This window comes from Aquarana catesbeiana, linkage group LG04, assembly GCF_042186555.1.
Source record: "Aquarana catesbeiana isolate 2022-GZ linkage group LG04, ASM4218655v1, whole genome shotgun sequence".
Taxonomy (NCBI): Eukaryota; Metazoa; Chordata; class Amphibia; order Anura; family Ranidae; genus Aquarana; species Aquarana catesbeiana.
In genome coordinates, this window is record NC_133327.1 from 591,258,438 (window position 1) to 591,285,559 (window position 27,122).

A 27,122-nucleotide genomic window follows, 5' to 3' on the forward strand; every position below is an offset into this window, starting at 1 on the left:
CTCTCTCTCTCTCTCTCTCTCCCCCCCTCCCCTTTGGTTCCCTCCCTTATTCCAGTCTTTAACACAATTAGACTGAGTTCGTCCAGGGGGTGATTAGCATCCTATACACATTGTCCTGGATGTGCCCGCTTAGTGTGGAAGCGTGCGCATCCACACATCACTGCTCTCAGCGAGCGCTTAGGCCATAGTGGTCGGAGGTAGCGTGTGGAACGCACATCCACCCGCACTTCCGGGCCGCGTCTACTGTGCGGGCGGAGGTGACGTCCAGGCTAGCCGGAATTCGCTGGTGGAGCGCAAACGTACCCGCAGTTCCTGATTATCAAGGCGGCGTGCGTTCCACCAGCAACAGATGGCAGTTGAAGGTCCCCCGATGTTTCTCCTGGTATGTGCTATCCCCATAACATCCCTCAATATGCCAAAACATTGCTCCTGTTAGACTACCTCCGCTTGCCTGCCTAAGAAGTCTATTCCTGTACACTATGATATGGTTTACTAACCGCATTCATTGAACTATTGATTGATTAGTATATATTTTTGCCATGGATGTGTGAGGAATATCGCCATGGTGTTACTATGGCGACATAGTGACACCAGGGAGGGCTTTTACATCTTGGAGGGCTGTGTAGGTGGGAGTGGCCTTTGTGTGCTGGTGGTGATTGGGATGCATAGTCACACGCATACACATATATAGAGGAGCTTTCACTTGCGAGCAGTCACCACCCGCTTAGGCTCTGAAGAAAGGGGACAAAGAGAACAGGGTACTTTCTCATACAAGTAAATGTATGCGCATATCAGGAATATGAAGTGTTGGGGTAACAAATGCTTTAACGACACCCCAATGGCAGGTCGCAGAACGCAGTGTGTTTGCCTGAATTGGATCACATTCAGTATGAACACCCATGCAATCCGATTCCAGTGCGGCAAAAAAAAAAAAAATATGTGCCTGCACCTTTTTTGTGTGGATTAGGTGCTCTTGGAGCCACACAAAATGATGGGCTCAAATTGCACTGCACAGAATCGCATGTGTTTTGCACAGGAATGCGGTGTTATTCCTGTGCAAATGACAAGCGATATGATGCATTATATCACATCACTGTGAACCTAGCCATCAGCACTGGCTCTCTGCTCACTGAAGACTGAGACCTGAGCGGTCAGCAGTCTTTGATCGCTCAGTTCTTGGCCTTAGAGGCAGCGGTGGACAGATGCAGCATCCGCCTTGGTGAGTAGGATTTTTTTTTTATTCCCAAACTTCTTTTAGGCTGGGTTCACGCTATTTCGAATTTGATGTGGGTTGTCTCAATGGAGCCGGTTCACACATCTCTGCAGCAGCTCCGGTGCGAATAGCACAGCAGTCCTGTGCATCTTCTGGTCCAAATTCAGCCAAAGATTCAGGCTGAAATCAGACCTGAAACGCTGTACAGGGACGCACCGGACTCCTGCTGTGAGCGGCTCTGTACTCTGGTGTGAACTCATCCTTAAAGCGGAAGTAAACCCATCAATTTAACAGTCTCAAGAAACAGTTACATTGTTTGTGCTCTTAACCAAACTGTCACACCATTCAGTGGCTGATGTCATAGCTGGTCAAATGTGCAGCACCATGGCAGTTGAAGATTAAACAGAGGCCAATATGGCGGCTTCCTTGGCTGAAACCGATAGGAGGGTTTACTTCCACTTCAGCCACTGCAATAGACCTAAGGTATCCAACTGCCATATGTTTTTGAATCCCTCCACACATTGTGGATTGCACAATCCTGTTTCAATCCTGTGGAAAAAAAATGGTTGGCATCTGCTTCCAGTGAAAGATCGCCGCAGTATCCACGGCGATCTACGCCATGTCCGACCCTTCCTCAGTCCCCCCTTGCTGTCTTCTGGGAGACACACAGGTCCCAGAAGACAACAGGGACCACTTAGAATGCGCAGCGCCACTCGCGCATGTGCAGTAGGGAACCAGGCTGTGAAGCCGCAAGTCTTCACTTCTTGTTTCCCTTACTTAAGATGCCGGCGCCTCCACCTGGAGTCGAGGGACAGGTCGGCTTCGGGTGAGGACATCACGGGCCCTAGACAGATAAATGTCCTTATTTTAAAAATCAGCAGGTGAAGTATTTGTAGCTGTTGACTTTAATTTTTTTTCAGATGGAACTCCAAGGAAATACACATTTCAGATTGTGATTTTGCAGTTTTCTTTTTCTCCAATTAACAGAAATGTGTTCCTGTATTTTGGAAGATTTCTGAACTGATGCAGTTACTTTAACCTGAAATGTATTACACAATCTTTTTTCACCAGAGCGGTAGCATTTTTACTTAGAGCCCAACTCCAGGAAACTTGAAAATTCTCCTCTGCAGTGTGTGTGTTTTTTTTTTTTTTTTTTTTGCAAGCCCTGCAAGAGTTAACTGAGTGGGGGCATGGAAAAGTAGATTTACTTACCTGATCCCCCACTCTCCAGGTCCTGCACTAAGCAGCTGCTCCACTACACACTGACCACAGGGGGGGCGCTCGCAGTTCAGTTTCACCATTTACAGAATACTTTGCAATTTTGTAAATGGATGCAAGGTGTTCTCTGATTGGACAAGGTGGAGAGGAGGGGTGGTGATGTCACAATCTCCACTCAGACAATGCCTTCTATTCAAAAATACAAAGCATTCTGTGCATGGAGGCAGTACCAAGCGTGCGACCCCTGGTGGTCAGTGTGCAGAGTGAAAGGTGCTCAGCACAGGGCCCAGACGATTGCAGCTATTACTGTAGTAGCAAAGACTACTACAGTGACTGTTGGCAGCCCATAAGGTATGAGATATTTATATTGTGCCAAACTAACTATGCAGTAGAGATCATAGCTGGCTAGCTGTGGCTCAGCTTTAACTGGCCACACACTGTTGTATTATTCATACTTCTTTCTGGAAAAGATAAAATGTATAACATCTGTATTGCATTATCAAATCTTGTATTTTGTTTATTTCTGAAGCTGAAATCTCTGGATAAAATACACACTTTAATGGCATTATTATTTTTTATATCTTTTTTTGCATTCAAGGATTATAGAGCTGTGTCAGCAATTTCCTCATGGAATTACAGATCAAGTTATCCAGAATGAGATGCCACACATTGAAGCAAAGCAGAGAGCAATGGCTATCAACCGCTTACTATCAGTTGTAAGTTTTAGAGAATGGGAGATAAGCTTGCTATAAGATGCCATTGAAGGCATATTAACCACTTCAGCCCTGGAAGAATTTACCCCCATCCTGACCAGAGCACTTTTTGCGATTTGGCACTGCGTCGCTTTAACTGACAATTGCTATAAACAAAAAAATAGCGGCAATTTTGAAAAAAACGCATTATTTTTTACTTTTTGCTATAATAAATATCCCCAAAAAATATTTTAAAAAACATTTTTTTCCTCAGTTTAGGCCGATACGTATTCTTCATAATTTTGGTAAAAAAAAATCGCAAAAAGCGTTTATTGATTGGTTTGTGCAAAAGTTATAGCGTCTACAAAATAGGGGATAGTTTTATGGCATTTTTATTGAAATTTTTTTTTTTTTACTAGTAATGGTGGCGATCAGAGATTTTTATCGTGACTGCGACATTATGGCAGACACATCGGACAATTTTGACACATTTTTGGGACCATTGGCATTAATACAGTGATCAGTGCTAAAAAATTGCATTGATTGCTGTAAAAATGTCACTGACAGTAAAGGGGTTAACCACTAGGTGGCGTTGTAGGGGTTAAGTGTGTTCTAGGGAGTGTTTCTAACTGTGGGGGGGAGGGGATGTGTGTTACACTACACTGATCGCTGCTCCCGATCACAGGGAGCAGAGATCAGTGACAGCGTCACTAGGCAGAACGGGGAGACGCTTGTTTACATTAGCATCTCCCTGTGAGACGATCGCGGGTATCCCCGCAGACATCGGGTCCGCGGGGCCCGCGATTGAGGTGCACCCGCGAGCCGCCTCTTAAAGGGCAACGTACAGGTACATTAATCTGCCTGTACGTGCCCTTCTACAGCAGTATATCTGCGTGAGGCGGTCAGGAAGTGGTTAAAGCTGAACTTCGTGTTTCATTTAACATTAAATAGTTCATTTAGACCATGGTGGTCCAAAAGAACTATTTAATTCACTAAGGCTCTGTTCACACATAGGATATTTGAATTGCAGCGGAATCGCAGCAAAACACAGGATGCATTTGCAATGCCATTATCTCTTACTGGCACCCCAAATGTGGTGCGATTCTGCCGCAGTTGTCACGCAAACTAAATTGCACAACACATGTCGCCCAAAAGAAGTTCCTCTTTTGGATGACACCAGTCGCGCAATTTGGTGTGCATGATTTGTCATGCTGCAATCGCAGCAGAATCGCAAAGCGTTTGGATTGCCATTAAGAAATAATGGGATCGCAAACGTGTCCTGCGTTTTGCCGCACTTCTGGAATCGCAAGCAGAATTGCAGCGATTCACACGTCGGCGATTTGAATCGCGGGCAGAATGGAGCCTTACAGTTGCAGTGGCTGGGAGCACTGTATAAAACTGTATGTAGTCTCAGCTGCATACATTGGTCAGTGGAGTGTGCCGACACAGAGATGAGACTTTCCTGTCCCACTTCCTGGAACAAAATTGAGTTGGGCTCCTCAGCTATTCAGAAGATGCTTTGTATTCTATGAATAAGAGGTGGAAAGGTGGACTGATGTAGTCACCAACTTCATCTCAGCCTATTTAAAGTTAAAGTGGTATTAAACCCGAAAGCAAACCTGTATAATATTGAGCTTACCAATTCTTAGGTGTGATGGTTGCATTCATTTTCTTTTTAGGCGTTCTTTCTTTTATTTTCATCTGGTGATCCAGCCAGTAAGTATGTTGTTTTTCAACAGAACAAGCTTTCCCGCAGATATAGCGGTTAGTGAGTTGAGACAAGCCCTCTAACATTGACAGGGCTGCTTACAATGATCAGCTTTTTATTTATGCAAAACTTTTACCCCCAAAGATACAAAATTGTTGTAAAGTGTTAGCTGGAGTTTGTCTTCTATTTGTTAGTGTATCTAAATTTGCTAGCGCATCTAACATTCCCCATTCTCCAGACTGACAGTGCTGCTGACCGAAGGTGTTTCTGTTGCGCCTTCATTCAGAGTGGGGGCACTCTAATACAAGTGGTATGTTACTGGCTAGGTCTCCAGGTGAAAACAGAGGGGGGAAAAAGCCTAAAAAAAAGAAAACTAAAAGTCGCCACATCTAATAATTGGTAAGCTGCAATATATCATATTTCTGGGTATGGGTTTTAATACTGCTTTTAAATGAAACCTGAGATCATCTTTAAGGGTGGCTCCTTTCCTTGCACTGTCCTATGGGAGCCACCCTTTCTGGTGGAAGCTAACTATAGAGCCATGTAATGAGGCTGCTTGGGGCTCTGCCTTGGGGAGTTGCTGTCAATAATTTCCTTGGGAAAGGAGCACAGGGCTGCCTGTGAATGTCAGCGCAGGCAGTGTCTCCATATATGCCCCTATCTATTTGAATTGTCTGGCAGCACCGGTCTTTGCTCCAAAATACAGTAGATGCATTTATTGTACAATGAAATTATTTGAATGCGCATGTATATATGTATGTGTGTGTGTGTGTGTATATGTGTGTGTATATATATATATATATATATATATATATATATATATATATATATATATATATATATATATATATATATATATATATATATATATAATGTACCGATACCGAGCATTTGCCCAAGTACTTGTACTCGGGCAAATGCTCCCGATGCTTCCCCCGATACCTGGACAGTCAGCGGTGATCGGCGCCTTGGGGAGTTACAAGCTTCTCCCCCCGCGGCTTTCAGCTGCTTTAGTGACATACAGCGGTGATCGGTGCTTGTAACTCCCCCACACGCTGTCACCGCTGACTGTCACCGCATCCTCCTCCACGCCCCCTCCGTTCCGCTGTCCCTCTCTCTTCCTCTGTCCCCCTCCATTCCGCTGTCCCCCTCCATGTCCTCCTCCTTCCTTTGTGAATGGATAGAGTCAGCTGACTGTCCATTCACATAACTGAAACATTGTAATCTCCTGTGATTACGATGTCTCAGTTTATGAATGGAGAGGAGCATGTCACTGTCACGTGACATTAAAAAAAAAAAGAATTGGTATCGGCGAGTACTTGAAAAAAAAGTATAAAAAGTGGTGTGTGTGTGTGTGTGTGTGTGTGTGTGTGTGTGTATATATATATATATATATATATATATATATATATATATATATATATATATATATATATATATATATATATATATTAGGGCTGGGAAAAAAATCGATTTAAATCTTGAATCGAGTTGAGAGGTCAAATCGATTCAAAATTTAGGCAAATCGATTTTTTTAGATTTTTTTTTTTTCACCGCGCCGGTCCGGAGGCGCTGCGGGCATGAGTTTTTAGGCGAGGCCGCGGCTTCGGCCTAGTCCGCGGCTACGGCCGGACGCCACGGACTAGGCCGAAGCCGCGGCCTCGCCTAAAAACTCATGCCCGCAGCGCCTCCGGACCGGCGCGGACACCGCGCGGGCCTGAAGAACTGCGGGCAAGGAGTTTTTAGGTGAGGCCGCGGCTTCGGCCTAGTCCGCGAGGCCGGACGCCGCGGCCTCGCCTAAAAGCTCATGCCCGCAGCGCCTCGGGACCGGCGTGATTTCCAAAAAAAAAAAAAACTCGATTCGAATCGTGAATCGAGTTTTTTTTTTTAAGAAAATCTCCCAGCCCTAATATATATATATATATATATATATATATATATATATATATATATATATATATATATATATATATATATATATATATATATATATATATATATATATATAAAACCTGAGATCATATATATTTAGTGTGTGTGTGTATATGTATGTCTTTTTTTTTTTTTTTTTTTTTTTTATATGTATAATAAACAGTTCCATATTTTTTTTTTTTTTCAAATTTTAGGGTCAGTTGGATCTCCTTAGAAGTGGAACCGGCCTTTTGTACAGGTTGAAAGATACACAGACCGCTGGGTGAGCTATAATGACTAAGCATTAGAATGACCCAAACAATTCCATTACATAACTATGCGGCCGATGTGTGTATGCTGTCATGTATTATAGTAGCATTAGCTACATATGGTTAGCAGTGCGGTTTTATGACTGCAATACATGCGACTTCCTGTCTGCTGCTGGAATTAGTTTTTATTGAAAGATTTTTTTACAATGTTTAAAAATAAAAAACACTTTTTTGCCCACAGAAATAGGGCCCCAACCCCCCCACCCCCATACAAAAAATCCCTCACAGTGCAAACCGTTACTGGACGGAAACAATACAGTATGCTTGTAGCAATTAGGGACGGAACAAACAAGGAACATGTGTTAAAAAAATTCAATATGTGCACAATAAAGAGAAATGGTGATAACAATCAAGAGTTTTTATTTCCCACATCTCTTGGAATCAGTTCACCTACATGAGACTACAAAGAGTGTTGTCTCAGCTTTCGTGAAAGAGCATTTACTTCATACATGAAGAAGATGAAAGGCCTCAAGTATCACAAGATCATCATGGGGTTAGGACAACCAGTTAAGTAAAAATACAAGAAGGAAGTTCTGTGTTAAGGGCCGTACACACGGCTGTTCAGCTGGCTTCTGTTGAAGGGCCAATGCCTGAAAGCGCTGACCGGATTGTTCTGGTGGGGAGGCTGTCCCCCTGTCAAAACACAATAGCTCCGTGTGGGAGATTGCTGCACTGACATCAGATTGTTAGTACGGCAGCTCCTCCCGAGGTCTTCGTATTTTTTTTCATTCAGCCCGCTGGGTTGAATGCAAAAAATAAGCGGATAGTGTGAACCAAGATGTAGACTAGTAATCTATTCAAAATCAGAGCTGTAGGGGCTACACCTGAGGTATTTAGCCAGTCACCCCATATTAAAGGGCTTCTGTCAGACTGGCTGCCATAGCTGGACGTTTGGTCGGCTTCTGCCAGACCGGCTGCCGTACACATGGGCCGAACGTCTGATATTTGGCCCATGTGTATGGCAGCCAGTCGGACAGAAGCCTTTTAAGGGCATGACCGAAAAAGGTCTGCGGATCGGCATCCAATCAGCGCTCTTGGAGCACTGATCGGTATGTTCGGGCGCCTGTCAGAACACAATAGCTCAGCATGGGGGGGGGGGGGGGGGGGGTTGCTGTACTAACTTTGGCATTGTTAGTACAGGATCTCCTCCTGAACTTTTCAGTTTTTTTTGTTTAGCTCGCTGGATGGAACGAGAAAAAACTGATAATGTTTACTAGGCTTTAGTCAAATTTAGTGGGACAGCCACATTTAGCATAAGTCAATTTTTCAAGTTTTGCACTTCTCTTGAAACTTGTCCATTGGGGGGGGCAAGAGTGCGGGATCAGGCGTTATGTAGATTGCAAGGTATTTAAATCTGTCCACCACTTATATATGTTGGGCACAACCAAGAGCAGAGTGAACTTGTCCTTATCCTGAGAGGGATCTGAAGCTCGTTATCGGGGACATATTTGAGGGCAAGGAGTCCTGGTTATTGCCCAAAAACAGCTGCTGCTTCTGCTAGAATAAGAGAGTCGGGCTGAGCGCTTCTTCTGCCGTTCAGGAGAACCCTTGTATTTTTATCAATGAACACAAAGCTTCCTCTGATTGGCTGAGGTGGAAATCATGATGTCATTCGCCGGCTCCCCACCTTGGCAATTTAGAGGAAGCTTTGTATTCAAAGATGAAAACAAAATACTTCTCTTGGATTGGGGGGGGGGGGGACTAAGCCTGAATCCCTTTAATTCTGATAGCAGACAGGAAGTCACCTGTACTGCTGTCGGTACACAGCTCCACGCCTCTTACTGTATGTTCCAATTCTATTTCAGTATATTACAGCGCACACAGCAGCTGCAGAGTTTATTCATGTAAATCGTTTGTTTGCGCTAGCTTGGCCCAAACAATCTATTTAAAGTGATTTGAAAAGGCTTTCTTTGTTACTAAAAAAAAAAAAAACATGATATACTTACCAGCTCTGTGCACAGACCGACCCCCGAACCTTCTCTTCTTGGGAACCACCGATGGTGCTCTTGGCTCCCTCCTCCTCTTGGTGTGCCACCATAGGAAGCTGCTTCCTATGGTAGCATACCTGTGTGCTTGATCCTGAGCTGCGCTGCCTTAATTCATAGACGCAGACAGTGCAACTTGGCCCAGCTCCCTGTTCGGAGGATTTGACTGACATCAGAAGTAGCCAATGGCTCCCCCTGCCTCAGCAAAGCTTTTGAAAGTGTGGAGAGCCGATACAGACGGACACAGCTCTAGATCAAGCGAGGACTTGGGTAATTATAACAGTGGGTGAAGGAGCGATACTAAAACCTAAACATTTTTTACCTTAATGCAGGGAATGCATTAAGGTAAAATATATTTGAGCTTTATAATCACATTAAAGTAAAATGAAACCTGGGATTCTACTTTAACTGTTCAGATGTTTAAATTAAATCGATGACAAGCAAAGCACCTGTGTGAGTAGATTTAGAAGGAAGATGCATTTTCCCCAAATATGCTGTTACTACATGGAAAGCGTTATCATAGGACTTTATATATACTGTATTTATCGGTGTATAACACGCACCCCAAGTTTAGGAGGGAATTTTAAGGAAAAAAACTTTTAGGAGGGAAGTTTAAGGAAGAAACTTTAAATGCCCATCAATGCAGCCTTATCAGTGTCCATCTGCAGCCTTGTGTAATTGCAGCCTTGCCCAGGCAGGCTGATTATTTAAAATTGGCGCTGATCTCCGCTCCGCTGAGGGGAGAGGAGGAGCCAACATTCACAAAACCGAGTGTACTCGTTTAGGCTCGGCTCCTCCCGCCCCTTTGATGGACACAGGTCCAATGGCGGGACTGGGCGTGACTGTGAGCCGAGAAGAGCCTAGCCGAGTACACTCGGCTTTTTTGTATGTCGGAGGCGCTCGCTCCGCTCACAGTCAGCGGAGCAAGGATCAGCGTATAACGCGCACCCACGATGTGTGTTATACGCCGATAAATAAATACGAGATATATATAATCTCTCCTCCTAATGTTGTATAGGAAATAAAGTGCAATTTCCCTAAGCAAACACTTATTTTGGGTAGACTTACTCTTCTTTTTTTATTTGCAGTAAAATGAAGGGTTCCGACAATCAGGAAAAGTTGGTATATCAGATTATTGAAGATGCTGGAAATAAAGGTATTCTTATGTGAATTGGGTGTTATTTATTAACTTTTTTTTAATATTTGAAATCCCCAAAAAATTGAACTTTCCCTGGCCCTCCACCTAATGCAGCAAAATTATGCATCCCCATGCATTGGCAGAAAAAAAACTCCACCTACTATCACTAAATGGCTTCAGCGCATTAAGAAAATTGCGGAAATGGAGCAACTAATCCATCAGGCTAGAGAGACCCCCAACTCTTTCTGTAAATTATGGGCCTGCTGGCTACATTTTGTAGATTCAGCAGAATTCGCCAGAATAATATAGGATACTAATATTCATAACCAGTAGGAGCTTGAACCTGGGGAAAAGGGAAAGTTAAGGGAGGGGGAGTTAAACAAAGGGAACAGATATCAGTGATACTCACTAACCCCATTACTCTGGCTTAGACCTTCTCACTTTCCCTTCTCTCTCTTTAGAGCCCAACCTCAACACATACAGTCACCCTCATAAAATCCCATATAATACTTCTTGAGAAAAAGCGACACTACCCGCTAAATCCTTCCCAACTACCTTCCCCTCTTCTTCCCAAGGTATGATATAGATTTATGTGGACAGTTTTCCAGGTAATTACCTAGCCTTTTATATCTGATTACTAATTACCATTGTTTTTTTGGGTTTTTTTTTGTTTTTTATGCTGGATAACATATTTACCTTTTTGATAGGTACATCGACTGTAACAACCTGAGTGCCTACCTTGTTGCTGTTATTTCATGATTTGCTTTTCTTTTTTCGCATGTCTTACCTTGACCATCTGTAACTGTTGGGCCCCTTTCACACGTGCGGTCCGTATGTCTGTATTTCATCCATCCGTTTTCGGATGAAATGCGGACATACATGCATCCCTATGGGATAGCGGGTGTTAGCGGATGTCCGCTATTGTCCGATTCTGCAGGCGGAAGAAAAATCCTATTTTCCAATCCGTCTGCAGAGTGGATCGGATGAACATGGATAGACGGTCCGTGTTCCTCTGATTCCCCCATAGGGGAGAGCGGAGATCTGACAGGGCGGTCCCTGCACAGTGTGCGGGTCCCGCCCTGTCATCCGCTGGCTCAGCTGGGGAAAATGGAGAGATCCCCGCTGAGCAGTGGATGTTCACGGGTCGGATTAACACGGATACGTTTTTTTTTTTTTTTTGCCCATTTATTTGTATAGTATGTGCAGTACCTATTACATACACTTTAACTGCTACAGCCAAATTGTTGTACGCTAGTTTCCACATCAGAAGATTCTTTGGGGCTAATTATGTCTTACATGACTGGTGCTTTAAACTAACCATACATGCAAGGATTTCTCTATTATTTAAAATCCAAATAGAAATGGAATAGATTCCTCCATGTACACCAAAGAGCTTGGATGGAGGAATCTCCCTTGTTGCCTATTGCATTTCCACAGCTGCTGTATACCCAAACAGTGACTCCCATCTGCGTGGATGCACTCAGTGTTTGGCCAATAGTTATCCATCTGGCATCTTCAACAAAAGTAAATTGAAAAATCAACTTTTGTTGAGCCAGATGATGGTAATAAGACCAGCCACAGTTTGAATTTCGGCCAACTCAGCAGAAATCCTCTAATTTCAGTCATGTATGGCCAGCTTTAGAAAGTCAATTATGAGCTATTGATATATTTCCCCATATTTTTTGATCCTCTGAGCACCACAAACTAAAAACTCTATTTAATACATTTTTATTATTCAAAGCAAACACGCCAATCCATCCATGTCTCTATGCTTCATTTTGCTGAGAAATCCCTTTGAAAAACACCCCCCTAGCATTTCTGGCTGTGTCCATCTTGAGTAAGGGCATAAGATTCTTATAGCATTTTCTTTGAATCCATATGCCCTTAGCACAGGCATGCAGGCAGGAGGGTGGGCTTAGCTGAGAAAACCCCTCCTCTGCTCCTGAAGACTTTTGGGATGTATGACATCATTGGCCTAGGCCTGGAAAGTAAAGGAAGTAAGTAAAAAAAATGTAAACTGTTTAAAACAAGTAAATATGACATACTTTCTGATCTATTTACTAATATTAGCAGCATAAGGATTAAAAATGGTCAATGTTTATTGAGAGTGAAGTTCCACTTTAAGTACAGCTTGCATTTGTTACACCAATTTTACTGGAGAAACAGTGATTATCGGTTGACATGGAATATAACTTTGCTTTCAACAAGCCTTCAGGCAATATGTCGAAGCTCTGCAGCTGCAACTACTATACATACATTCAATTTGTTCATGTTTTTCTTAGGTATATGGAGCAGAGACATTCGATACAAAAGTAATCTTCCTCTCACTGAAATCAATAAAATCCTAAAGAACATGGAAAGCAAGAAGCTCATTAAAGCGGTCAAGTCAGTAGCGGTAAACTAATTATGAATTTATTTACAGTGTACATACTTGCACCATATGTAACATTACTTATCTATGTGGAATTTAACATTGGCTGCATTACGTGGCATTTTTGAGATTATCCTAATCGTGTGTGTGTGTATTATAGCTATACATAGATATACTGTGTTTCCCCGAAAATAAGACCTACTGTGATTTTCCAGGAGGGCTGCAATATAAGCCCTACCCCGAAAATCGGCCCTAGTTTAAAGTGCTTGTAAAATCCTATAATCCACTCTATTGCAGTACTGTACAATGTGAGTGTTTCTGTAATATAATTATGCCAAATACCTTTGTTACAGCGCCGCTCAGCTGGCCTCCCGCTGCTCTCCTCCTCTTCTCCCAGCTGTCAGTGGGGGATCTGGCCCCATGCAGTGCTCGGAGCGGGGAAGAGAGCTCTGACAGGTCACGGAAGCACCCAGCAGCGCTGCAACGAAGGTATTTGGCACAATTATATTACAGAACCACTCACATTGTACATTATATAGTACTGTAATTGAGTGGATTATAGGATTTTACAAGCATTTTAACTCGCGATGTTAAAATGCTAATGACTCCTGAGCTGACAGGCAGGGAGGGAGAGGGGGAGAGAAGACAGAGGGCACAGGAACTGGAAAAAACACATTACATGATGAGACCTATCCCAAAAATAAGCCCTACTGTGTCTGTCTTTTGTTGCCAAAATGAATATCAGACCCAGTCTTCTTTTCGGGAAAACGCGGTATATATCAGGATTTTGAATAATAAATAAGCAGAAAGTGCAGGGCTTCATCCCATTCGATTGTTTGAAAAAAAAAAAAATATATATATATATATAATATATTTAAGGGGTCTGAATACTTTGTGTATATGTGTGTATGTATATATATATATATATATATATATATATATATATATATATATATATATGGAAAGTATTCAGACCCCCTTAAATGTTTCACTCTTTGTTATATTGCAGCCATTTGCTAAAATGGTTGGATGGTAAACGTTGGTGGACAGCCATTTTTAAGTCTCTCCAGAGATGCTCAATTGGGTTTGTCAGGGCTCTGTCTGGGCCATTCAAGAACAGTCACGGAGTTGTTGTAAAGCCACTCCTTTGTTATTTTAGCTGTGTGCTTAGGGTCATTGTCTTGTTGGAAGGTAAACCTTCGGCCCAGTCTGAGGGTCCTGAGCACTCTGGAGAAGGTTTTCATCCAGGATACCATGCACCATGCTTCACTGTTGGGACTGTATTGGACAGGTGATGAGCAGTGCTTGGTTTTCGCCACACATACCGCTTAGAATTAAGGCCAAAAATTTCTATCTTGGTCTCATCAGACCAGAGAATCTTATTTCTCACCATCTTGGAGTCCTTCAGGTGTTTTTTAGCAAACTCCATGCAGGCTTTCATGTGTCTTGCAATGAGGAGAGGCTTCCGTTGGGCCCCTCTGCCATAAAGCCCAGACTGGTGGATGACTGCAATGATGGTTGACTTTCTACAACTTTCTCCCATCTCCCGACTGCATCTCTGGAGCTCAGCCACAGTGATCTTTGGGTTCTTCTTTACCTCTCTCACCAAGGCTCTTTTCATCCCAATAGCTCAGTTTGGCCGGACTGCCAGCTCTAGGAAGGGTTCTGGTCGTCCCAAACATATTCCATTTAAGGATTATGGAGGCCACTGTGCTCTTGGGAACCTTACGTGCAGCAGAAATTTTTTTTGTAACCTTGGCCAGATCTGTGCCTTGCCACAATTCTGTCTATGAGCTCTTCAGGCAGTTTCTTTGGCCTCATGATTCTAATTTGCTCTGACATGCACTGTGAGCTGTAAGGTCTTATATAGACAGGTGTGTGGCTTTCCTAATCAAGTCCAATCAGTATAATCAAACACATCTAGACTCAAATGAAGGTGTAGAACCATCTCAGGGATGATCAGAAGAAATGGACAGCACCTGAGTTAAATATATGAGTGTCACAGCAAAGGATCTGAATACTTAGGACCATGTGATATTTCAGTTTTTCTTTTTTAATAAATCTGCAAAAAATGTCAACAATTCTGTGTTTTTCTGTCAATATGGGGTGCTGTGTGTACACTAATGAGGAAAAAAATGAACTTAAATGATTTTAGCAAATGGCTGCAATATAACAAAGAGTGAAAAATTTAAAGGGGTCTGAATACTTTCCGTCCCCACTGTATATACACTCAGAGCTTATTTTTTATTAAAAATTCGTGTGTGTGTGTGTGTGTGTGTATGTATGTATGTATTATTTTCATTATTATTAAACTTTTATTTGTGTGTTTTGTTTTTTTGTTTTTTTCAATTGTTTTAAGCTTGTGTGTTTTTTCATATCAGGCTTCAAAAAAGAAAGTGTACATGCTATATAATGTACAGCCTGACCGCTCGGTGACAGGAGGAGCATGGTACAGTGACCAGGACTTTGAGTCTGAATTTGTTGAAGTATTAAACCAACAGTGTTTTAAGTTCTTGCAAACTAAGGTGATTAATTTTGAATTTTATGTCTGTTTGTTTATGATGGTATACTGCATGTCCATATTTGTTTGGATGTATTACAGATTTGCCATTTTATATTTGGAAAATTTAATTGCTCAAACAATATCATTTTCACTAGGGATGCATAACTTAAAGGGGTTGTAAAGTTTTGTCTTTTATTTTCTAAATATGTTCCTTTAAGGTAGTTTACTGTTGGTTTACTTACCTTTTCCTTCGTTTTCCTTTGTAAATGCTTTTTTTCTGTGTGTAAATTTTCAACTTCCTGTTCCTTCCCTAGAAGCTTGCCCCATCATCCGAGCCGTTCTGGCTGGGGGTTAGTCAGCGTGCTTGCCACCTCCCTTGGGGCTACATCCCTGCGGGGAGACGCTGTCAACGTTCACAGGCATGGGAGGCAGGGGAGCCGCGGGCGTGTCTAAGATGCTGTAGCTCCGCCTCCCATGCCATGTTATTGTAATCTGAATGACCATCTCAGCAGCACAGCCCCGCCTTTACTCCGCCCCCTTGCATAGTAACTAGTAAGTGTTGTTTCAGTCTATGGGTGTTGCTGCTGGGCGGTGTCTGTGCAGCGAAGGCTGTAATAGAAATTAGAACAAGGCTCGTTCCCGTTCTTTCACACAGCGAAAAAGCGGCGCATGCGTGATGCCACTAAGCATCAAGGGAATTGTAGTTCCTTTGATGACGTGACGTTGCTGCAGGGAGTGCGCTCAAAAAACCGGAAGCTGAGGAGATCATACATAGAAGAAAAGAGGAAGTGCAGAAAAAGGCTATGTATATAAGAGGTAAATTGAACATTTTGGCAGGAATAATAGCTATATTACTGATCTATGCAGCATATAGATCAAATATAGCTAAAAAAAAATATGTAACTTTACAACCCCTTTAAACCCAGTCTAGCTAAAACTATGTTAACTTTGGACAGAATGGGAAAAAAATTAGTGGGTAGATTTTCCCATTACTTGCTGTAGGGACAGGAAGGGATGAAAATCTCTCTTGTGGGAACCCTGTCTGCAGCCAAACTTTTAATTTGTTTTTTTTTTTTTTTTTTTTTGGTATAATGGGGGAAAGATAGATCCAGTGTCAAGTTATTATTACTGTTTATGGCTTCCTGTCTCAGTATCAACCATTCCCCTCATTTTTTATCTTGCTGTCACAAGAACAGGAAGTGAAGTGAAATCTCTCTAGCTGGGCCATGGACAACAATTACACCTTTGAAGGTCCATGCACACTGGGTTAAAAAAAAAAAAAAAAAAAAAAAAAAGACAGTCCCTTTTGGCAGACCAAAATGCTCATATAGAGCATTTTTGTACAGGAGTTTAGCTGCGTTTAGCATTTTTTTTTCTTGCAGAAAACTCCTCTCAAAAATACAAACCAGAAGGTTTTTTTTTTTTCTGCCTCTAAACACTGAGCTAAAAATAAGCCTGTAATGGTCCTAATGTGCATGGATACATAGGATAACACTGAGCTGCATCTGCAGGGGAAAAAACCCACAAAACTCCCGTAGAAGCAGTGGTTTTAAGTGTGAATGGAACCTTATAAAAAAAATAAATGACTGGAGTACAATTTTGAAGCCCAAATGTTGCAATTTTTCTTTTTTTCCCCCTCTATTTGTGTATGTTTAGAGAATGTTGAAGACTTAAAACCTTTGTCAGGTTTATTGGGGAGATCTGCCCTTATCAGGGCCACTGTTAGGAATCATGGGGTCCAGTACAGCCTACCTGACGGGGCCCCCGTAAACCATACCCTTGACCCCACCCCTGGCCCTGCCCCTGACCCCGGCTTGAAACGAAATGCAGGTTTGTTGCCATTTACATATGCATACGGAGCCAATGCACGCGTTTGCAATTAATAAGCAGGAAAGAGCGGGGGCAGTTTAAATTTCTTTTAAGTTGTACTTTATTACAAATAAAAAAAAATCTTACATTGTATCTTTACATTTGATGAACAACATTGCTTGTGATAGCATGGGCCATGACAGGTCCTCTTTATGGGGAGATCTGGGGTCTCTTGCCTCGAAAGCATCTGATCAAACCAAGATCAGTTTGATCAGATGCTTGTTCAAGCTGGTGATGGTTTCTTTACATGAGCCTGAAACTGGAAGTGATGAAATCCTCGTCACTTCTGTTTTTTTGACGTCACACAGTGGGAGGAACAACATCCCTCCCTCTCACTGTGTCCCCGAAACCGGATGCTACTGGTCACATCTTTAATGCAATAAAGGTGGTGATGGGACCCACTTCCACTGCCTGTAAAAGTAATCCAGTGGCTTCTTAGCCACTAGGATTACTTTTACTTTGTGCAGAATTGCTGGGGCTAAAATATTATATCTTGATCATTGCTTTAGTGATGACCAAGATATCATCCTTCCATTCCAGCGATGTGCTGGTACGTCGGTGGATGGGAAGCAGTTAAAGGGGATTGGTTTGGGGGGCAGTAAAAATGCAGCTCCGCTGCACGTTTACTGCTCCCCCAAATGAAGTGTAAAGTAGCATCTCACCGTTTCTTATGACCATCAGCATTATGATAATTTATACCATATATGATATGATGGTAAGCAAGGTACTCTGTCATGGCTCTCTCTCACATTGCTTTTGAGTGCTGACTTTGTTAACTCATGGCTGTACTGTATGTAACAGACTGTAACAAAGCACAGCCGTAACAAAGTCAGCACCCAAAAGCAATGTGATAGAGAGCTATGATAGAACCATTATAGAGCACCTGCTTATTGTGCTGCCTATGTAATAATTGTAATGCTGAGCTGATAACCTTCTGTGCTGTGAGATTCATAGTAAGACACAGTGAGTATTCTATGCTCTATTCCCCATTCACTGTGTCCAGTGCAGCCACGCTCTTCTCCTGCTCTCCCCTTCCAGCCGCTCAACTTCTTCACATCTCAGCCAGGGGACGAACGGACAATCACAGTATCACTCCACCAGCCGGGACTAATAGAATAATGGGGCAGCATGACGTACATTCGCCCGAAAATTAAGAAATAGTCCCTCCGCTGAGCTCCCCTCCTGGGCCCCTGTGTTGACCTGATGGGGCCCAGGAAAATGATATACCCCCCTGTAAGCAAGTAGGAGAGGAGTCTAGAAAACATTTTTTTTTTTAAATGCAGTAACAAACTGTAATGTTGCCCGGGCCCCACTGTGTAGCTGATGGGGGCGGGCCCCGTACAACACGGCTGGTTGTACTGCCCTATCAGCGGCCCTGGCCCTCATTATTCTTTTGCGGTGATCGCTGCCACTAGGACAGAAAAAAAAGGGGAAAAATAAATATTGACCTACATGTATGTGGCCAGAATAGGAGAATATGGAATACCTTCAAAATGAGCCAAAAGCCACAATTTAACAGGTGTCTCCAGTTGGAGAGCTGTCCACCCACTTTCGGTCATGTCTTTGCCATCAAAATGGCAGCTGGCAGTCAGGGGATTCCTTAACAGGTAGACACGTGCACATAAGTCTTCAGTATTTAAAAATAGAACCTCTTTTATCCAATTGCAGACTATTAACATCACTGTTCAGTATAAAGGAAGGCTTACTTTTTTCTTTTTCCAAATTTAACAGGCAGAAGCAGCCAGGGACAGTAAGCAAAACCCAATGATCCAAAGAAACAGTTCTTTTGCATCCTCGCATGAAGTCTGGAAATATATCTGTGAGCTTGGCATTAGCAAGGTACAAAATACAAGACAAAAGTTACGTAGGTGCTGTAGTATCCACCACTTGTGCCTGTATGATGATCTGTACAGATTTGTTATTGGTTGGTTACTTACTGGGAACTTTGATGTGCAGTCATGCTCAAAAGTTTGCACACCTTGGCAGAAATTGTGAAATTTTGGCATTAATATTGAAAATATGACTGATCATGCCAAAAAAAATGTCTTTTATTTAGCAATCACATGAAGCCATTTATTAGCACATAGTTTTTTTGGATCCTTTTTAAATCATAATGATAACAGAAATCACCCAAATGGCCCTGATAAAAAGTTTACATAACCTGGAATGTTTGGCCTTGGTACAGACACAGAAGGTGGCACACACAGGTTAAAATGGCAATTAAAGGTTAATTTCCCACATTTGTGGCTTTTTAAATAACAATTGGTGTCTGTGTATAAATAGTCAATGAGTTTGTTGGCTCTCACATGGATGCACTAAGCAGGCTAGACACTGAGCCATGAGGAGGTAGAAAAGAACAGTCAAAAGACCTGCCTAACAAGATCATGAAACTTTACAAAGATGGAAAAGGATATAAAAAGATATCCAAAGCCTTGACTATGCCAGTCAGTACTGTTTAATCACTTATTAGTGGAAAATTAGGGGCTCTTTTGATACCAAGCCAAGGTCAGGTAGACCAAGAAAGATTGCTACCAGGGTATGCAAACCTTTGAGCACAACTGTATATGTACCAGAAAGGGGTTATCAGCTGCTGCATTATACCTGGTTAGATTCATTTCAAAGTATCAAAGGATTTTGGGCCTATTTAGATCTGTGCATGTGTGTAGAGGTGCGTTTTTATTTTGTTGTTGTTTTTAGTGGTAGGCAGAGGTTTTGACACGCATTAACAATGTTTTTTAAATCCTTATTTGGAATGGATAAAGTTAACAACCATTGACTTGCCAAGGCTTTTTATTACTTGTTGTCAGTGCATCAAAAACACATTACCTGCCACTGACTTCTGTGGGCCTCCCAATGAGTCAGCGGCTACAAAAAGTGTAGTTGCTGACTTTTATTAAACAGACACTCGCCTGTCCCACAGTCCAGCGATGTGGGTATACGAAGCCCCGCTCTTCTCCCCCTCCTTTCCACGGCACCGGCATTCTTACTGTGGGCACCCGGCTGTGACTTCACAGCCGGGCACGCACTGCGCGAGCCGCACTGTGAATGGCCGGGCAATCTTCTGGGACCTGTGACGTGTCCCAGAAGATTACAGGGAGGGAGGGGGGAAGAGTTGAACTTTCTTCCGGCGCTGCGGAGGCCTGGGAGGAAGTGGGAGCTGGATGCCTCTAGAAAGGACTCCTCGCCCCCTTCTATGCCGCATATCATTTTTTTGGGGGGGAGTGGGTTTTAACAGGTATTTAGCTCCCACTTCCGCACGAGCCACCTAGGCAACTCGAGTGGAAGTTCTCCTCTTCCCCCTCTCTCCCTGCAATCTTCTGGGACAGGTCCCAGAAGATTGCCCGGCCATTGGGGAGGCCCAGTGCAACTCACGCATGCGCTGTGCACACTCGGCTGTGAAGCCGCAAGCTGTCACAGCCAGGTGCCCACACTTGGGATGCCAGCGCTGGAAAGAACCGTGGGAGAGAATCGAGGGTTTGGGCAGCTGAATTTCTGGACTGTGGGACAGGTGAGTATGCTTTTATTAAAAGTCACCAGCTACACTTTTTTTGTAGCTGCTGACTTTTAATAAACCTAAAAACTAGTTTAACTCCACTTTAACATACATGTTTCTGGCTATTAAACTGTACACATCAATTTTGTACTTCAACACTTTTTTTTTTTTTTTTTTTAAGCAGAGCAATAATTAAGAACAGTTAAACAGTGTTAAAGCAGAAGTAAACCCATTGATTTAAGTTTAAAAAAAGTTACATTCCCGGCACGGGCTGGGAATGTAACTGTTACATTGTTTGTGTTCTCAACCAAACTGTCAGACCATCCAATGGCTGCTGTCTTAACTGATCACATGTGCAGCATCATTGCAGTTGAAGATAAACAGAGGCCAAGATGGCAGCTTCCTTGGCTTTAAATGATAGGAGGGTTTACTTCCACTTTACGGAGAGTTTTTCCTACATCCATCTGCAAAGTGAAATTAGTTTTTAGGGTGCATACACACTTCGGCATTCTGATGCAATAAATAACATGCATTGTGATAAGACAACTCATTCATTTTGTGCAAAGAAAGGAAATGACCCATACTTTTCAACATGGTGCATCATAAAAATTAGAAGGAAAAAAAAAAAGCATTCCAGGTGTAGAGTATGGAAACTTGGAGGCATGTGCACATACCTGCAATCCCTGGCCTTTCTGATAGGCAAAGCCTTGGCACTTCCTAATGGTGACTAAGCCTACCCGCCCATCCTTCCTCCTGCACAATTCTGTTGGCAAGTGAGGGGGTTCATTATAGTGATTTATCTGTCAGAAAGCATGGTGGGGAAGGAAGTAGTGGCAGGCTCCAAGATTACCCGACAGTGTTGCCTGTCAGAATAGCTGCAACAGTGTGGTCTTAGGCTGGAATCACATCCTTTCGAGGATAGTATTGTGTAAAAACCTGTATGTTCATGCTTTACTACATGCTATATTTCAGGTTGGGATCTCTTTAGGCTTTGTTCACACTAGTGCGATTTAAGATGCGACTAGAATCGCATGACAATGGAAATCACATTTTCAGTGATGCCCATTCACATCAATGCAACTCAACATGGCTTGATTTATAAAAAGGTTCCTGTACTACTTTGGTGCAATTCTAGTGTGTTGTTGGCCCCATAGAATATGCAAACATAATAAGTTGCACTACACAATCGCACTGAAAATCGGATAACAATCAGATCACAGCAGTGTGAACCTAGCCTTAAGCAAACACAATAAAGTGCATCTGTGATTTTAGACCTAAAATATTTAATTCCTCTTTATGAATTTCTTTTTCTTAAAGGTTGAATTATCAATGGAAGACATAGAAACTATTCTAAACACCCTGATTTATGACGGGAAGGTAGAAATGACCATAATTGCAGCTAAAGAAGGGACAGTGGGCAGTGTGGATGGACAATTGAAACTTTACAGAGGAGTGAACCCAATCATACAGCCAGCAGGTTTAGTGCGTACACCTTGTGGCCTGTGCCCGGTAAGATGGTCTATGTGACCTGTGAAATCTCAGTTTTTACTTTTCACCTTTTTGAGTACTTGCTCATGTCTGTATGAGCTTGCGGTATGTCCCACTTACAGTTTTAGTAAAAAGCCATAAACATTTAGATTTTCATTTAGATTTTCTTTCATTTTCTGTCCACTGAAACAGTTGTCAGCCGAACAGGAAGTGGAGTGAAGCCTAACGGAGGCACAGATAGCAGTAAAACCTTTAAAGGGTTCTAACCCTTAACCACTATATTAAAAACTAACAAAAAATAAGTTGCTGGCTGGACACACATGCATACAAAGCTGATCCCCCACTTTTTAGTTTGAATAGTTAGTTTGGACCAAGCTAGTCCAAAGGAACTATTTACTTTACTAAGAAATGCAGCAGCTCCCAGTGTTGTATAAACTGTGTGCAGCCTCAGCTACATACAGTATACAGCGCTGGGTTCCATCAGTGGAATCGGAAATTCCTGTCCCACTCCTGCAACAAGGGGGCCTTGTATTCCATAAATTAAAACAAAACTTCTCCTGATTGGGTGAGGGGGAGATTGTCACATTCTTTGCCCACCTCTCTACCTTGGCTAATCAGAGGACGCTTTGTATTCATTTAGTGACGGTCAGCACAGTGGTTAGCACTTTCACCTAGCAGCAAAAAGGGTCGCTGGTTCGAATCCTGACCACGACACCATCTGCCTGGAGTTTGCATGATCTCCCTGTGCCTGCGTGGGTTTCCTCCGGGTACTCCGGTTTCCTCCCACACTCTAAAGACATGCTGGTAGGTAAATCTGATCCTGTCTAAATTGGCCCTAGTATGTATGAATGTGTGTTAGGGACCTTAGGTTGTAAGTTTCCTGAGGGCAGGGACTGATGTGAATATACAATGTAAAGCGCTGCGTACGCTATATAAGTACCTGAAATAAATAAATACAAAGCTCCCTGCGAAAGGCTGAGCAGTGCCGCTCAGCCTGACTTTATTTTTTTTCGGGAGTGGGCTGAGAATCTGCTGCATCTCAGTGAAGTACCGTAAATAGTTTGGAGCAGCTTGGTCTAAACTAACTGTTGAAACACTTCCCATCCAGTGTACATATACAGTGGATATAAAAAGTCTACACAAAAAAGTCTACACACCCCTGTTAAAATGTCAGGTTTCTGTGATGTAAAAAATTGAGACAAAGATAAATATTTTAAGAACTTTTTCGACCTTTTTAATGTGACCTATACACTGTACAACTTAATTGAAAAACAAAACTTAATTGAAAAACAAACTGAAATATTTTAGGATAGGGAAGTAGAAATAAACTAAAATAATGTGGTTGCATAAGTGTGCACACCCTGTTATAACTGGGGATGTACAGTGGGGCAAAAAAGTATTTAGTCAGCCACCAATTGTGCAAGTTCTCCCACTTAAAAAGATGAGAGAGGCCTGTAATTGTCATCATAGGTATACCTCAACTATGAGCGACAAAATGTGGAAACAGATCCAGACAATCACATTGTCTGATTTTTGAAAGAATTTATTTGCAAAGTATGGTGGAAAATAAGTATTTGGTCCATATCAAAAGTTCATTTCAATACTTTGTTATATATCCTTTGTTGGCAATGACAGAGGTCAACCATTTTCTGTAAGTCTTCACAAGGTTGTCGCACACTGTTGCTGGTATGTTGGCCCATACCTCCATGCAGATCTCCTCTAGAGCAGTGATGTTCTGGGGCTGTCGCTGGGCAACACAGACTTTCAACTCCCTCCAAAGGTTTTCTATGGGGTTGAGATCTGGAGACTGGCTAGGCCACTCCAGGACCTTGAAATGCTTCTTACGAAGCCACTCCTTCGTTGCCCGGGCGGTGTGTTTGGGATCATTGTCATGCTGAAAGACCCAGCCACCTTTCATCTTCAATGCCCTTGCTGATGGGAGGAGGTTTGCACTCAAAATCTCACGATACACGGCCTCAATCATTCTTTCATGTACACGGATCAGTCGTCCTGTTCCCTTTGCAGAGAAACGGCCCCAAAGCATGATGTTGCCACCCCCACGCTTCACAGTAGGTATGGTGTTCTTTGGTTGCAACTCAGCATTCTCTCTCCTCCAAACACGACGAGTTGTGTTTCTACCAAACAGTTCTACTTTGGTTTCATCTGACCATATGACATTCTCCCAATCCTCTTCTGGATCATCTAAATGCTCTCTAGCAAACCTCAGACGGGCCCAGACATGTACTGGCTTAAGCAGGGGGACACGTCTGGCACTGCAGGATCTGAGTCCCTGGCGGCATTGTGTGTTACTGATGGTAGCCTTTGTTACTTTTGTCCCAGCTCTCTGTAGGTCATTCACTAGGCCCCCCCGTGTGGTTCTGAGATTTTTGCTCACCGTCCTTGTGATCATTTTGACCCCACAGGGTGAGATCTTGCGTGGAGCCCCAGATCGAGGGAGATTATCAGTGGTCTTGTATGTCTTCTATTTTCTAATTATTGCTCCCACAGTTGATTTCTTCACACCAAGCTGCTTGCCTATTGCAGACTCGATCTTCCCAGCCTGGTGCAGGTCTACAATTTTGTTTCTGGTGTCCTTCGACAGCTCTTTGGTCTTCACCATAGTGGAGTTTGGAGTCTGACTGTTTGAGGTTGTGCACAGGTGTCTTTTATACTGATAACAAGTTCAAACAGGTGCCATTAATACAGGTAATGAGTGGAGGACAGAGGAGCCTCTTAAAGGAGAAGATACAGGTCTGTGAGAGACAGATATCTTGTTTGTAGGTGACCAAATACTTATTTTCCACCATAATTTGCACATAAATTCTTTCAAAAATCAGACAATGTGATTGTCTGGATTTGTTTCCACATTTTGTCTCTCATAGTTGAGGTATACCTATGATGACAATTACAGACCTCTCTCATCTTTTTAAGTGGGAGAACTTGCACAATTGGTGGCTGACTAAATACTTTTTTGCCGCACTGTAGCTGTGTTCAGAATTAAGCAATCGCATTTAAACTCATGTTAAATAGGAGTCTGTACATACCTTCCATAATTTAAAGTGCCTCTGATTAACCCCAAATAAAGTTCAGCTGTTCTAGTAGGTCTTTCATGACATTTTTAGTCGCATCCTACAGTAAAAGCCATGGTCCGCAGAGAGCTTCTAAAGCATCAGGGGGATCTCATTGTTAAAAGGTATCAGTCAGGAGAAGGATATAAAAGATTTTCCAAGGCATTAGATATACCATGGAACACAGTAAAGACAGTCATCATCAAGTGGAGAAAATATGGCACAACAGTGACATTACCAAGAACTGGACGTCCCTCCAAAATTGATGAAAAGAAGAGAAAACTGGTCAGGGAGGCTGCCAGGAGGCCTACAGCAACATTAAAACAGCTGCAGGAATATCTGACAAGTACTGGCTGTGTGGTACATGTGACAACAATCTCCGGTATTCTTCATATGTCTGGGCTATGGGGTGGAGTGGCAAGACGGAAGCCTTTTCTTATGAAGAAAAATATCCAAGCCCAGCTAAATTTTGCAAAAACACATCTGAAGTCTAGCAAAAAGCATGTGGGAAAATATGTTATGGCCTGATGAAACCAAGGTTGAACTTTTTGGCCTTAATTCCAAAAGATATGTTTGGTGCAAAAACACCACCGTACATCACCAAAAGAGCACCAGAAGATTAAAGTTTTGGAATGGCCCAGCCAGAGCTCAGACCTGAATCTGATTGAAAATCTGTGGGGTGATCTGAAGAGGGCTGTGCACAGGAGATGCCCTTTGCAATCTGACAGATTTGGAATGGGCAAGTATTGCCAAGTTAAGATGTGCCATGCTGATACTCATACTGAGTCTACACAAGGCTGAGTGTTGTAATAAAATCAAAAGGTGCTTCAACAAAGTATTAGTTTAAGGGTGTGCACACTTATGTAACCATATTTTAGTTTTTTAGTTTTACTTCCCTCCACCTAAAAGATTTCAGTTTGTTGTTCAACTGGGTTGTACACTTTATAGGTCACATTAAAGGTGGAAAAAGTTCTGAAATGATTTATCTTTGTCTCATTGTTTTACATCACAGAAACCTGATATTTTAACAGGGGTGTGTAGACTTTTTATATCCACTGTATATGTAGCCCCAATCCTGATGTGTTTTTTTAGAGCCAGTAAAGTGCATTTTTCATGAAAATTTGCATTTGATAAATCGCTGCGCAAATTGCAACAGCCACCATTTTATTTTCCAGGGCATCTGCTTTCAGAAAATATATGTTTGGGGTTCTGAGTAATTTTCTAGCAAAAAATGTTGATAACATATGTGGAAATTGGCATGGGCAGCAAGTGGTTAAAATGCACTACAAGCTGGAAATGAGCTTTAACGCTGCTGCTTACTGTAAAGCCCACTTCAGTATGATTATTGATATTCATCAATTGTTTGTACCTTCGCTTAACTTTCATTTTCTTTTTGTTTTCCTGGACAGGTTTTTGATGACTGCCAAGAAGGTGGCGATATTTCTCCATCTAACTGTATATATATGTCTGAGTGGCTGGAGTTCTGATGGAGGCCTATTGCAAAGTAACACAGGGCAAGATCTCTCCCTATACGTGTGACACACTTTGGTGTATCCAACTGTACAAACTGTACTAAATTATTTATTTTAGATGTTTACAATTTTTATTATTATTCAGATTCCACTTTTGATATTACTTCAGTTAAAATAATGACCAAACCAAAGAGCGATGTAGTTTTATATAACGCAATATTCCGCTATTAAGTTGTAAATGTGGTAATAAACATCTCGGAAGGAACCGTGAATACTATGAAAAAGTACTTACCATTTTTAGTGAGATGCTAAATAAATAATAGTAAGGTATAAACATTTGCATGTGGTTTTTTTTTTTTTTTTTTTTTTTTTTTAAAAAGTGCTTGGAAAGCAGTACAAAATTGAAATTGCATATGTAGATAGAAGTAAATATTTGAGTATGTTATCCGAGATAAATGCATATTTTGTCAAGTAGTGTTATGTTTTTTTTGTTTTTCTTTAATTGCATAATTTTGCAGTTGGGCCCCATGCACACTGGGCACTAACTCCAGTGTATGGGGCTACAGCGTTTAGCTGCAGACGGCACAAGTGTCCCATCCAGCCTCATGTTAACTACTTAAATACCAGACGCTTTCACCCCCTTCCTGCCCAGGCCCATTTTCAG

At 42.2% G+C, this 27,122-nt stretch overlaps 1 protein-coding gene across 1 annotated transcript in view; it reads left to right on the forward strand.

Moving 5' to 3' along the window:
* POLR3F (RNA polymerase III subunit F) overlaps positions 1-26,792 on the forward strand; it is a 30,404-nt gene extending 3,612 nt beyond the window's left edge. Inside the window, exons 2-9 of the mRNA XM_073628170.1 lie at positions 3,030-3,147; positions 6,958-7,025; positions 10,145-10,212; positions 12,477-12,589; positions 14,947-15,090; positions 18,669-18,776; positions 21,748-21,939; positions 26,396-26,792. Coding sequence (XP_073484271.1) covers positions 3,030-3,147; positions 6,958-7,025; positions 10,145-10,212; positions 12,477-12,589; positions 14,947-15,090; positions 18,669-18,776; positions 21,748-21,939; positions 26,396-26,473 — 889 coding nt within the window. The 3' untranslated portion in view covers positions 26,474-26,792. The remainder of the gene's footprint in view (positions 1-3,029; positions 3,148-6,957; positions 7,026-10,144; positions 10,213-12,476; positions 12,590-14,946; positions 15,091-18,668; positions 18,777-21,747; positions 21,940-26,395) is intronic.
* The last annotated feature ends 330 nt before the right edge of the window (positions 26,793-27,122 follow it).